Source organism: Monodon monoceros, unplaced genomic scaffold (assembly GCF_005190385.1).
Source record: "Monodon monoceros isolate NGI ecotype Baffin Bay Population unplaced genomic scaffold, NGI_Narwhal_1 Super_Scaffold_5, whole genome shotgun sequence".
Classification (NCBI taxonomy): Eukaryota; Metazoa; Chordata; class Mammalia; order Artiodactyla; family Monodontidae; genus Monodon; species Monodon monoceros.
In genome coordinates, this window is record NW_021703782.1 from 69,904,865 (window position 1) to 69,919,909 (window position 15,045).

The 15,045-nt window shown below is 41.3% G+C and overlaps 1 protein-coding gene across 6 annotated transcripts in view; it reads left to right on the forward strand.

Annotated features, from left to right (window-relative positions):
- Window positions 1-8,612, forward strand: part of PCSK5 (proprotein convertase subtilisin/kexin type 5) — a 449,309-nt gene extending 440,697 nt beyond the window's left edge. For all 6 annotated transcript variants that reach the window (XM_029202698.1, XM_029202699.1, XM_029202700.1 and 3 more), the window contains 3 exons: window positions 869-969; window positions 2,587-2,773; window positions 6,517-8,612. In XM_029202698.1, the coding sequence (XP_029058531.1) occupies window positions 869-969; window positions 2,587-2,773; window positions 6,517-6,977 (749 nt within the window). In that variant the 3' untranslated portion in view covers window positions 6,978-8,612. The remainder of the gene's footprint in view (window positions 1-868; window positions 970-2,586; window positions 2,774-6,516) is intronic.
- Window positions 8,613-15,045: the final 6,433 nt, after the last annotated feature.

The following is a 15,045-nucleotide window of genomic DNA, read 5'->3' on the forward strand; positions in this document are numbered from 1 at the left end:
CGTGACAATCCCCCAAATTAAGAACTACTCGACAGGGCTTCCCTGGTGGCACAGTGGTTAAGAATCCGCCTGCCAATGCAGGGGACACGGGTTCGAGCCCTGCTCCAGGAAGATCCCACATGCCGCGGAGCAACTAAGCCCATGCACCACAACTACTGAGCTTGCACTCTATAGCCCGCAAGCCACAACTACTGAACCCGTGTGCCACAACTACCGAAGCCCGTGCACCTAGAGCCCATGCTCTGCAACAAGAGAAGCCACCGCAATGAGGAGGCCACACACCACAACAAAGAGTGGCCCCCGCTCGCCGCAACTAGAAAAAGCCTGCACGCAGCAGCAAAGACCCAATGCAGCCAATAAATAAATAAATAAATAAATAATAACTACTGGACAAAATGATCTGGTAAATTCTTTTAGCCCTAGCATTTTAAATTCCAAGTCTGGTGTTGTTTCTCAACTAGTTAACTGCCCATTCATAATTTACTCATCGAGTTTTGGGACCCTCCAAATCATCCTCATCCTCTCTACTAGTTAAACAACAAGCAGAATGATAAATAAAGCTTTTACAAACTTTCTACATGATTTCTCATTCTCTGAAAATCTTTCCTTTTGCTGTAATAAAAGATCTGTCATCTCCAAACCCTTATTTCCAAATTGAGAGTTTACATTGATTAGACTAATTGGATAATTTCTAGGTCTTTACTTGGTATCTCATAGACTTTTTTTCTTTTTTTTCCATATCCTCAATCAATTCACTCTTCTCCTTCAATTTACTTGACATGTTCCTTGCTCCTAAGTGTTTTCGATCCAAGACAGAGATTGAAATCTAAGGTCAGTTTCATAACTTACAATCATTTTTTCCTTTTAGGAAAAGGAGCATTAACTTGTTTATCCTGTGTGTGGAGTTACCACCTGGTGGGAGGAATCTGCGCCTCTGACTGTCTCGTGGGAGAGTACAGAGTGGGAGAGGTACAGAGCTGGGCGTGGGGTGTCTTCCACCATTTCTACAGAGGGACATGAGCTAGTTTCTGCATGTCATTTTGGGCAAAGTCAAAAAAGTCATAAAATCCCTACACTCACTATAGTTCAGGTTTAATATTTTAAAATCTACCATTGCACTGTGGAATAATGGTGCTACCCACCTGTAGCCTTAATGTCAATCAAAAGAACTGAGAAGACCTGAGATAAATAATGGGGAAGTTATTTAATGAGGACCGCGATATATTGCTCATGACCTTAGAAGTTTCAGGTCTACATAGGAATATTTTGTCAGAAATAAGATATATCTTCTCTCCTCCCCCTCTGCTGGCTAACCTGAAATGTCTGAATAATGTCAGAACTACATAACCAATGTTGGTCTTTCATCTCCTCCACCCCTTCAAATATATTAAGAGAGGTATATTTTGTTTCCTGGCCTAGAAACCATGGATTTTCTGAGTCCACTAACTTCTTGATTGTGTTTCCAAACTTTAGAAATTAAGTAAATCTCTCCATGGTAAAACTCACAAGTCCCAGCATATTCACATATGCTATTCTCTTTAAATTCTGACAAGAGCCCTCATTACACTTTGGAGAAACTGAGAATCCAAGAGGTTAAATACGGTAATTTGATAAAGATCATGCAAATAGTAAGGAACAAAGTTGGGATTAAACACAGGGGTTCTGACTCCTAACCCAGGATTTGATGAGATCTCAGCTGAGAAATCACCTTATCAGCACCTGAAACTTACCAAGATGCTCAACAATGGCAATTTCCATTCCTTCTTTTTCTATTGTACCAGCCTTCCAAAGTGCAGGAGTGAAATAGGAAGGTATCTTCCCTCATCTACATTTTCAGCACCAGTGAAATGGAGCAACTTGTTGGGAGGGAAGCCACTTTCTCACCTTCAACAATCTTCCCACTGAGATTTCACTGCTTTAGCTAACAGTCACAATTTATATTATTCTGGGGCAGAGACACGAGAACCTAATAATCACAGAGGCAGAGCAGGTCACGTAAATGAGTGAAGAGTGTTGGGTCAAAGAAAACCCCAGTGCAAACTTGACCATATGTGGCAAGGGCTGGGTATTGTATCAAATAGGAGAGCACACAAAGGGGGCCACCGCCACTCAGCTCTGTCTGTGTTGTGGGAGTGGTGAATTCAATGTTGATAAATCTTCCAGTTTTTAAAGAGATACTCAGCACTGATTTACATGTGAAATATCCCAATTTTGAAATGTAGGCAATGAATTCAAATTTTTTTTTAACTGAGAAGGCCAGTTGAGTACGGACCAGACAAAACTTGTCCTTGACCAGGCACAGCACATGGCTGTCAGTTTGTAACCTGAGCTATTCTAGAAGCTTGTTCTCTCACTATGGTTACCAGCAAATCTCAGAGGAAAGGCTCAGCAATGGTTCCATCCAAGTGCAAACAGCTGGTTCTGTCTTTCACCCAGAACAGTAAAAATGGACCCAGAACAAATCACCTTTCTGCTATCCCCAACCTGCCTCCTCCCCTTATCCATAGGAGAGGGAACCCCCATTTGGGAACTCCGGTGCCTTTTTAATTTCTCCACACTCCAAAGGAAGCTGATTGTTCTTAACAGGGGGAGAAATTTAACTGTGAAAAATGCCATGAGAGCTGCATAGAATGCAAAGGACCTGGCACCAAGAACTGCACTGTGTGTCCTGCCAACCTGGTGCTGCACATGGATGACAGCCGCTGCCTGCGCTGCTGCAACACCTCCGATCCCACGGATACCCAGGAGTGCTGTGACTGCCATGACACCACAGGTGAGGGGAGAGGGAGAGCAGCCTGGGGAGCCAGAGGAAGCGCATGTCCTCAGGATGCTGATGGAAACATGGGGGAGAGAGGGATGGGAAGTTTCAGAGGATCAATAGAGCAACCTTTATTTAATGATCCTTTTTTTAATTTATTTTTTTAATTGAAGTATAGTTGATTTACAATGTTGTGTTAGTTTCTGGTGTACAGCAAAGTGATTCAGTTATGCATATATATACATATTCTTTTCCATTATGGTTTATTACAGGATACAGCAACCTTTTTATTGAGTGCCTGCTATGTGCCCACTGTACCTGAAACGTTCTGTCCATCATCTCATATAAGTTGATAGTATTAATCCCATTTTACAGATGAGGAGACTCTGGCTCAAAGGTTTGATTAGCATGCCCAAGTCCATACCAATGTTAACAGACTCATCTGGAATCAGAATATGGGTCATTTGGACTCAAAGCCAGCATTCTCTCCACTGCTGTCCTGCCTCCCAGATTCAAGCTAAAGCAGGTCTAGAGTTTCATCTTTATAAATTTACTTTATGGGCTTCCCTGGTGGCGCAGTGGTTGAGAGTCCGCCTGCCGATGCAGGGGACACAGGTTCGTGCCCCGGTCTGGGAGGATCCCACATGCCGCGGAGCGGCTGGGCCCGTGAGCCATGGCCGCTGAGCCTGCACGCCGGGAGCCTGTGCTCCGCAACGCGAGAGACCACGACAGTGAAGAGGCCCGAGTACCACAATAAATAAATAAATTTATTTTATTCCTTTTTAAAAAAATCTTTCCTCCTGGGAAAAAAGGAAAAGAGTTGCCTATCAAGGAAGCTGATGCCAATATTATCTTGATTCCATCGAAAAATCATCCTGTGGAAGGCAGCCCAAATCCAGGGCTCCCATTAGAGACTTAAGGCATTTTAGAAATGAACTTTCATTGAAGGCTAAGAGGAAACAAAACACCTTTTACCAATTCCGAGTCCCCCAACTGTCTCCCACTCCCAATCCATTCATATGGGTACTTGGTTCTCATTGGCCACAAGCTTAGGAAGATCCCAAATGGAGTGATTTCTTCTAAAAAGAAAAAGATAAATTCTTAAAACCTATTCTCTAGTGTAAAAGCAGATCATTTCCTTGGAGTTCAGCTACATCATGGCCTGACAAAAAGAGACATTATATTTATGGGAGCCTGTCCATTTTTAAGAAAAGTATATCCCAGACCCATAACTGCTACTAGTCTTTTCTGTTTTATTTTTGATCAGCCTTTTCAACTAACTTTTAAATAGCATCTTTCCAAAAACTAATTGTTTCCTTCTTTCAGCTTTCCCACCCCCATGAGCAGCTGGTTTCCCCAGCTCTTCATACACATCCACCTTCAGGGTCTGGTTGCCTAATATCCATGCTGTGTCAGCTAAGAATAACAACCTTCATTACATTGATGGCTTGAAATGAAACCAGAAGTGTGTACATGTTGGGTGCAGAGTTTCTGCAAAGCCTTTTCCAGCTAACAACTATTTAGTCAGCTCTCCTGGGCTTTCTGTGGCTCTTGAAGATCTACCTGGGGCAACTCTACTGAAGACCAAATACTCTTATTACCTGCTCATTCATTACTAAGACACTCTGATCCTTCAAAGAACCCATATCACAGAGGCTGACTCTGACTCTGTGGACCTAAGACTGGAGAGCAGTAAGACATGATTGCATATGGCACCCTGGTAATTGAAACAACCTCGAAAAGTCTTTTATTGATTCTCCTGCCTCAGGCAGTATTTATCGCAAAGTACCACACACGGGTTGCTTATCCTTCCCTCTGGTGCTTTCATATTTCCTCCAGGGAAAAATTCTGTGCTGATATGTTAATGACAAAAGTAGTAATGATGGTGCTGTTACTTTAAGAGATGAAATTCTGCTTGATGGGCAAAATCCCATGAGGATGAAAGTTAGGATAAAATAGAAAACTTGTTTATCACTAGCGAAAAGAGAAAGAAAACACATAGTGGTGATGAATCAGACCTAACTGGCCAATATATTATAAAAGAAAATAATTAACCCTAAAATAATTGGCAACAGTATTATATCCATTAAGCTAGTGTATATCATGCACCTAGAATCTCATAAAACATCCTGGGAGCAGACCTAGGTGGTTCAAAAATGTTTATGGAGGGCTTCCCTGCTGGCGCAGTGGTTGGGAGTCCGCCTGCCGATGCAGGGGACACGGGTTTGTGCCCCGGTCCGGGAGGATCTCATATGACGCGGAGCGGCTGGGCCCGTGAGCCATGGCCGCTGGGCCTGCGCATCCGGAGCCTGTGCTCCGCAACGGGAGAGACCACAACAGTGAGAGGCCCGTGTACCACAAAAAAAGAAATAAATAAAAATAAAAAGGATGTTCTCTTCTGGGAACAGAACATCCTTATAAAAAAAAAAAATGTTTATGGAAAACATACTCTGTATTTCAACTTGTACATCCAACAAGGCCTGCTAGTTTTTTCTCTGGTTCTTTCATACTCTCTTTCACACTCCCATTTGGTGGGTTAAAGAACAGGAAAAAAAAAATTAGGTAACTTACCCAAATTATACCACCTGAATAAGTGAGTAAAAAGTACAAAAAATGGGGGCTTCCCTGGTGGCACAGTGGTTGAGAGTCCGCCTGCCAATGCAGGCGACACAGGTTCGTGCCCCGGTCCGGGAAGATCCCACATGCTGCAGAGCGGCTGGGCCCGTGAGCCATGGCCGCTGAGCCTGCGCATCCGGAGCCTGTGCTCCACAACGGGAGAGACCACAACAGTGAAAGGCCCACATACCGCAAAAAAAAAAAAGTACAAAAAATGAGCTCGTCACTGAATTATGACACTTTTGGTTACTCCATATTTTCAATTAAGGCATCAAAACAAATGTTGGTGGATGACAGGGGGGCAGAGCTCTCAACTTCAGAAATCTTAGTTATGGTAGAAGAAATCCCCTATCACTTAATTTGGTAGTCAGAATTTAAAGATGGTACTTTTCATGCTACCAAATTAGGTCCACAGAATGCCAAGAAGTCAAAAAACCTTTGTCAGTGTTTTGCCCCTAATGTCTCCAGACTGTAGCATGAAGCAAGGATTCCTGGGTTTGAGTTCTGATTGCTCCATAAACAAGTTTTTACCTGTGACAATGTGACAATTCACTTTCTCGCTGTGGGTCTCAGTTTCCTCAACTATCAAACTACAGATTGACCTGTGATTTCTATGACCCCATGCAGCGATGAATCAATGGCTTTATAAATAATCTGTTCCTATCTTTGAATTGTGGGATAATCCTGTTGAATCAGGTTTAAAGATAGCTGGGGAAAAGACTCAGTCTTAGAAAAAGTCAGAGTTGAAACAGAAATAGAGCATTCAGCAATAACTGAAGCCTGGCCCAAGATGGAACATTTTTCTCGGGAAGGAAGTAGAAGAATCGATTTGGTAAGGTTGGACACTTGGTGACTCACCCATGACGTATGGGTATGAGGGGGCTCCCTTTGGATCTCAAACTGACTTTCTCCCTAGAAGAGTTTGTTGGTATCATCTGGGATAGACTGAAACTCTCATGGGAGTAGACACGGAGCAATTCTGTAGAGGGGTGTGCTAAGAAAATCGAAGACAGTGGTTCTACCATTTTAGATTCAAAAGATAAAGGTGAAGCTCTTTACCTCAGAAACTAATTTTCTCCATTCCATTTCTTCTCTGCCACCCTTCCCCTCTGCCCTCTTCCTTTGGGGTCATCTTCCAACAGATGAGTGTATCCTTCGAGCAAGTGAGGTTGAACCTGCAGGTGAGCGCTCCAGGACAGCCCTGTTCATCACCTCCTCCGTTATGCTGGCGCTTCTGCTCGGGGCAGCTGTGATCATCTGGAGAAAATCTCGGGGCAGAGTCAGGCCCACAGAAAAGGCCGGCTATGCAAAGCTGGCTGACCCTAGCAAGTCTTACTCCTCCTACAAGAGCAGTCATCGCGAGAGCACCAGCTTTGAAGAGGATCAGGTGATTGAGTACAGGGACCGGGAGTATGATGAGGACGATGAGGATGACATTGTCTACATGGGCCAAGATGGCACCGTCTACCGGAAATTTAAGTATGGGCTGCTGGATGACGATGATGAAGATGAACTGGAATACGATGATGAGAGCTACTCCTACCAGCAAACAGAGGTCACCTCCTTCTCCCCCAGCCCATTCTACTCACCGGCAAGCGTGTGAGCATTACAGTGTTGGATTTTATCCCGACACACCAGGGTGACGTGAGGGTGTTTGTGTTTGTCTTTTTAACCATGAGTCCAACTAGAGTATATAAGAATGCTGAAATATTTTGTTCTTCTTTTGGATGGCTAAACTCAATTAACCATAATAGTTCCACCATAATTGAGGAACAAGGATAAAATACAGAATGATTTTCCTCAAAACAATATGTCAAGACACAAAACACAGGAGGTAAAAAAAGTGAGATCTGTGCAAACTGTTTTATGTGATTTAAAAACAAAATGGAAATGAACCTATAGAAATTCTGTTTCTCAGCTGGATTGTGGAGATATCTGCTGCCTTCTTGATTTCTGATATTTCTGTAAATGATTTTGGGGGCTGGGGAGACAAAGGAATTGTTTGTCTTAGAGGATTTTTCTCCCCTTTTAGTTCTCTTTGGGTGGAGATTTGTTCTATAAGGGGCAACTAAGGAAGGTTCTCCTCCTCATGTCATTTATACCAATTATTCCAGATCACCCCTAAGCAGAAGAGGCCACCTCTCTTGAGGCTGGTCATGACCTATTTATAGACATGAGGGAAGACACGGGAAGTAGCATCACAGGCAAGGAATCAGGCCGTGGTTCCTTTGCAGTAATCCATAGTCATGATGAGTCTAGAGCAAGCTCAGCCAGGAGATAGGCAGGAGCATCCCAGGAGGAAAGAAATCACTAAGTTTCCAAGAATGTCAGCCTTACACCCTCATGATTTTTCTAAGAGCATTTCTGGCTGGAAACATCAGCTAAAACATCAAGTAATAAAAGAGAAATGTCAATGTTAACCTAACGTAAAAAGAGATAAAATGACAAAAACTTCAGACACTCTTAAAAAAAGACTTTAGCTACTAAATTAAAGAGCTTTTATCAACAGCCCATCACAGAACTGTGGACTCTCCATAGAAAAAGTTAGGATGAAATTCCCAACATCCTGCTCACCAGCTTAATCCGGCTGCTGACCAGCCTTCCAACGCTCATCTGTGATCTTTGTTTCTAGACATCCTAGGCATCCCTTTTCCCATCCTCCTGTCAAGTACACTCTTGGATTTGTGCACCCTGGACAGTTTTTCTGCAGGCAATACAAAGAAGGGCTCTTGCTAAGTGAAATTATATAAGCAGGGTTTTGTGGATTTCCTTGTAAAAACAGAAGTGATAGGCAGTTCTGGGAGTGGACCACCAGAAAGTGACATTTTCAGATAATGATGATAATCACACACACACGCACAAATGTATTGCACACTATGTACCAGGTACCGAGCTAAATAATTCCTTTAAAAAACTCACCCCACTTAATACCACTGTAACTTCATGAGGTTGGTACCATTATTACTCTTTTTTATTTTTTTATAGGAAACCCAAGGCTTACAGAATGTTAAATAACTAGCCCAAGGTCACAGAAAGCTAATCAGGATTCAAGAAAAAAGGATGACTTTAGAGTGTGTGTTCTTAATAACTATTCTCCACTGACACAAAGTGGAAAGAGAAGCATCCTAAATCTAATAAAGGCATGGCTATTATTTTATGATATGGCAACTCTATTTCCTGAATGTGTGCATTTTTTTTCTTTTTTTAAAAAACATATCACTAAAAAAAAAAAAAAAAAGCACGTATCACTGACACAGGAAATCTTTGTAAAGAAGTCTTCAGTTTACTGAAGTCCTCAGTGTTTCTTTAGGGGAAAGCTCTTAAAACAAAGTTGGCGAATTTTCTCTCGAAAGAGCCAGATAGTAAATACTTTTAGGCTTTGCACAACTATCAACTCTGCCATTGTGGCCTGAATGCAGCCAATCCACAACAAATGGGTGGGCTGTGCTCCAAGAAAACTTTATTTATGGACACTGAAATTTGGATTTAAGATAATTTTCACATATCATAAAATATTATTCTTCTTTTGATTTTTTTCCTTCAATCACTTAAAAATGTAAAAACCATTCTTGGCTCAAGGCAGTACAGAAACAGGTGATGGGTCAGATTTGGCCAAGAGACTGTAATTTGCTGACCTTGTCTTAAAAGAAATTCTTAAGAGACCATGTGTATCACACATACATATGATATGCTTCCAAAAATTCTGATCATTTAAAATCACCTCTTCAAAATCTATTTGAAGCCTTTATGGTTCCATTTTCAATTCTTAGCAACAAATAAAAATACATGTAAGATACCCATCTTATCAATGGAAGAATTCCTCATCTTTTGCTGTGTAATTGGAGTGTAGCCTATGGAAATAAGTAATTTTGTTTATACTGTGTTGTTCATCTTCCCTGATAATTCTAAAGCTCTGATAGACTGAGTTTGACATTTCTTTGTGTAGCCTGGAAATCGTTTTCCAAGAAAAATCTGTGTTTATGATACACAGTTAAAGATTAAATGAGGTCAAGATGACCTTGAATACTAAGAAAAATTGTGTTGTTACTCTATGTAATCCTGAAAAGAAGGCTCATGCTGTATATGGGTAGTTTGACATCTTTCCTTCTTTGTTCTTAGTTAGGCCACTTTATTCGCAGACTTCTGAATATTCTGCTAACAACTGCCTAAATAGATAAATACGTGGTTGGAAAACAAAGTCACTTTTTGGTTTTCTGTTTGTGAACAACTTGGAAATATTGAGAATCCTTGCAGACTGGAAATACACCAAGAGGCTGGGCAGGAGCTTGGAAGGCTCTAGTTCATAGAAAGTAATTTTAAAATTGAAAACTGGGACTTCCCTGGAGGTCCAGTGGTTAAGACTTCGCCTTCCAGTGTAGGGGGTGCAGGTTCAATCCCTGGTCGGGGAGCTAAGATCCCATATGCCTCGGGGCCAAAAAACCAAAACATAAAGCAGAAGCAATATTGTAACAAATTGAATAAAGACTTTAAAAATAGTCCACATCAAAAAAAAAATTGAAAATAAAATTAAATCAAGACCAGATAATGCCATAGGGACTTGCTTATTAATGAACTACTTCTGAGCACTTTTTATGTGATTAGTATTATGCTTTATCAAGAAAACAAAGCAATAAAAGAATGCTTTTCTTCCCCTCCCTTTTATCTTTCTACCTCCAATGACTAAGCTAGTCATATCAATTACACACTTTCTTCTTAAAAATCAATCCAATCGTTTATCAGCCCCATCATCACTGGCTCAACGGGGCTATTAGTCTCTCTCATCTGGACCTTTACTACTTCCTCCTGACTCATTGCTAAGCTTCCGTCTCTTTCTCCCAGTTTATCTACCCTGCTATCATAGGTCATTTCTAAGGTCTATAGGATCATCACATTCAGGGCTCCCCATCACCTACATTGATTACAACATTCAAAATTTTGCAAGATATGGCCACTGCCTTTGTCTCCAATCTTACTATGCACCAATTCCTGACCCCTCCTCATTTCCCAGCTTCTCTACTTATACTCAACAGTACTGAATTGCTTCTAAGTTCTCCAGGATAATATCTTGTTATCTCATGTCCTTTGGCACACATTGTTCACTCTCCTTGGACTATTTTCCCCTACCCCCAACTTGACCTGGAAAATTTCTTACCATTCTCTAAAATCATGTTCCCTCATAACCTCTCCTGGGAGGTCTTCCCTGACCTTGAAGAAGGTTAATCACTTTCTCACCTCTCCACTACCTAGATACTATGCATGTATAGCTTTTCACATCACACTGTTGTCACTGTTTGATTATACATCTATTTCCACTAAGAGACTGGGTACTTCTTGAGGCAGCTACCATTTCCTTTCTAGAACCTACCACAGTGCCCAGCACTAGGTAAATAATCAAGAAATATTGATGGAATTGAATGTTAAGAAGACAGGATTCACCAATATGAAGTAATTAGACAATGATACAGACCATACATTGTATTATGCAGTCCATTCCTATTTGGTCTTGAATATAAATGTTAAGGGGGTGGGGTGCAGGTGATGGTGTCAGTTAAATATGAGAAGTATGAGATAACCACAAATTAGAGCATGTTAGGGGTGGCTTCATGGGAAAAGGACTCATGCTTGGACTTGATTTTAAAAAGAAAAGAGGATGTAGAAGGTATCCCTCAAAGAAGGTGCTGGAGTTAACAAGTTGTTAACTTGATAATTGTAATAATATTAACTCACTAAGTGTGTATTAAGAAATTTTCCACATTCCAGGCACTGTTCTGGAAACAACAGTGAGTGTAATCAATCAGATCTTGGGCCTTAAGGAACTTGTGGTCTAGTTGGGGAGAAAAAAAATGACAACACAACTACCATTTTTGATGCCTTCTACTTGCCAGCCAGTCTTAGGCCCTTTTCTCATATGACGTCATTTAATCCTTACTACACAAATGCAGTAGAATAGGACTGTGATCCCTCTTTACAAATGAGGAAATGGAGGCTCGGGGAGGACACTCAAAGTGCCATCAGTCAGGGTGTGAGTGTTCCAACTGGGATGTGAATCTAGGACTTCAGTCCATCTTCCTTCTGTTGTACCACCCTGCTTCTAAGCTATAAAAAAGAACCTGGCCTTTGTCAGTAATCCCTGGATCTCATTTGGGGATTCGTTTTAGCGGTATGGAATTTGCTGTAATGAATCATCAGAAAGTGATGCTAAGGAAGCACCTATGGGATCCTGCAGTTCGGGCGCATAATCTCACCTAGAGGCACAGTGTTGAGGGGCAATGAGGAAAGAAAGAATTTTAGGTAATTGTGCACATTAACTGTAGATAAGCCAACCTATTAAAGAGTATTCATGAGAAAATAAAGTTTAAAAAGATAAAAAGTATGCATGAGATTCTACCATATAAAAGAAAAAAATTTTAAGAAGTTAAGAATTTCCAAATATGGAATCAGAAGTAGCATCAAATGGGGATAGAAGACTGCTATTTAGAAAAACTGAAGATACAGACTTTAGGTGCTGAATACATACATTTAACATTGGAATAGAGCTTTCAAGATCTGTTCAGAGTTAAGGAGGCCTACTTCAGAGCTCGTGAAAAAAGAAACTGCTCAGTGTACTACCCAACTGAAGAATTAAGTTCAGATGCCATTAGAGTAGCCTGCATTTTACACTGAAATGTAAGAACTGTAAATAGATTGTGTTTCAAAAAGAAATATATGAATTCTATCAATGCATGCTTGGCACAGACTTTAGATGTAACTGATCACCACACATCAACAATATCTGATAATGAATAAATGAGATCAGAATTTGAAGATGTCTTTAGGGTTTCACTTTTAAAACCACCTATGTCTACCTTGCACTGCTCTCAAACGTAGGCAAAAAAAAAAAGTCATAAAGTGAAGAAAGATATGAGGAATGAAGTCTGTTTATTCACTTCTGTGGCCCTAGTGATCAACACACTACATGGTACAAAGGGCATTCATTTATTTACAGGAACAAAAATCATTGCATGTGGGTGTCTTCTGAGCTAAGAGTAGAAGTCAGAACTAGGTCCCGTGGTCACATTTAGCTGTAAGGCAGGCTTGAAAACAAGTATTTGGTAAAAGGATATGAGATTATCATGAAGGGTTTAGCACAATCATGACTAATCTTCTGGGGCTTTGCCACCCAGAATAAAAGGTTTCCCTCATCCAGAAAGAGGAGGGTAGGACAGGATAGATGTTAGATAGCCTGACGGAAAGGCCTCTCACTCTAAGAAAGAGTTCATTGATAAGAACTGATCCTAGGCTTCAAGGGAAGTGATATAAGCCTTATTAAACTATTAAATGAAAAAAATATATGTTTGTAAAACAGAGAATTATAACTAATACAACAGCAGAGCCAGACTGAGGTCAGGAGGATTATCGTCCCTCTAAGTTATTGTTTTCAGTGAAGGCACTTTGGTGGCTACGAGTGTGATTCTGGACCTGATAAGCTGACCCTTGAACAATATGCGTTTGAATTGCACGGGTCCACTTACAAGCAGGTATTTTTCAATAGTAAATACTACACTACTACCTGATTGGTTGAACCCCCGGATGCGGAGGAACCACAGATCCGGAGGGCCAACTATAAACTGTATCCAGATTAACCCTCAGTGTTATTTAGGGGTCAACTATCAATTCTGCTGTATCCTTTAGGCTGCTTTTAGTTATAAATGATAGAAAAGTCAACCCAAACTGGCTTAAATACAAAAGGAATTTATCAGGTCACCTAATCAAAAAGTCTAGGGCTAGGGCATGAAATCAGGTATTGCTGGAAATGGGGCTCAAACCATGGCATCACGTATGGGTTTCTCTCCATCTCTTGCCTGTCTTTTGCTATAATGGCTCCATCCTCCCTGGAGATCTCCCTCACGTTGACAGGATGATGGCATGCAGTGCCAGACTTAGAATTCTCATGGGTCCACGTCCAGTAGGAAAAAGGCCCTACCTCTGACCCACATCTCAGAAAACACTTATGTGGTATCTCATTGGCTCAGAAAAGACATTTGCCAGTTTCCAGGTGTAAATGCTCCCACTGTGGCCAATTTCAAGCTTCAAATGTGATGTCAATTAACGTGCAGTTGGAAGAAATGTAAAGGGAACCATTACATAGTATTTCTATCACACAGATACATTAGACATCAATAACCTCAAGAACACAGCTAATATTAAAACGTAAAATGCAAAATCAGTTTTGCTTGTTACCTGTGTTTTTAATATAACTTCTTTAGTAGAAAGTCTTATAACCTAATTTTTAAATAACAGCTGTGTCTAACAACTGCTTCACAAGAGTCCTGACAAATTAACAGCTGGGTTTCATAAGCTGGGACAAGCCAACTTCAACATACCACCCTTCCACTCTTTTTTAGGTAGAAGCTTTTCCTCTGTGATTGTTTTCTTTCTCTCAATAACAAATATACAGAATTTCCTGTCTTTTATTTTCCACAAGTTCCCCCACTCCAATGTTCTCAGAAGACAACAAAATAATAATAATAATAAAACTATTGTTATTATGCTCATTTCCACCAGCAATCAAAGAAAAACAAATTTAGTCAATAATGTCTTAGCGGGCTTCCCTGGTGGCACAGTGGTTAAAATCCACCTGCCAATGCAGGGGACACGGGTTCGAGCCCTGGTCCGGGAAGATCCCACATGCCGTGGAGCAAGTAAGCCCACGCGCCACAACTACTGAGCCTGCACTCTAGAGCCCGCAAACCACAACTACTGAAGCCCGCGTGCCTGGAGCCCGTGCTCCGCAACAAGAGAAGCCACCGCAATGAGAAGCCCGCGCACCGCAATGAAGAGTAGCCCCCACTCGCCGCAACTAGAGGAAGCCCGCGTGCAACAACAAAGTCCCAGTGCGGCCAAAAATAAATAAATTAATTAAATAATAATAATGTCTTAGCACACTAAGACATCAAGAACACTAAGACTCTTAATTATAGCACACAATTCTGGAGTTCTATCTACTGCCACCTGTAGTGACATCGACAATTTCATGTATTACTTGGTATAGGGTAAGCGAATGTAATCATTTTTTATTACTGCATAACAAACTGCTACCAATTTAGCATCTTAAATTGCATCCATTTATTACCTCATAATTTTATAAGTCAGAGGTCCAGGTAGGCTTGACTGGGTTCTCTGCTTAGGGTCTAACACGGTCAAAATCAAGGTGTCAACCAGGCTGGCTCTTACCTGGAGGCTCTGGAAAAGAATTGTTTTCCCAGGTATTCAGGTTGCTGACAGAATCCAGTTTCGCGTGGCTGTAGCACTGAGGTTCCTGCTTTCTTTTCTGGGTGTTAAGTCCGGGGGCCACTCAGCTCCTAGAGGCCACTCTCTGGTCGTGTGCATGCCCTCCCCCAGCGCCCTCCTTCAAAGTCAACATCCGTGCATTGAATCCTTCTCATGCTTTGAATCCTTCTGATGGTCCCTCTTGCTACCAGCTGGAGAAAACGTTGCATTTAAAAGGCTCCTGTGATTGGTGTGATTCCATTAGGCCCACCTGGAGAATCTCCCGTTGGCTATAGTGTGACAATCACAAGGCATGATATCTCATCATATACAAGGTCCTGGGGATTAGGGTGAGAAATCTTGAGGGGTTATTTTAGGATACTATAACCAATAAAACTCTTTTGGAAATCAGCTTAGCAAAA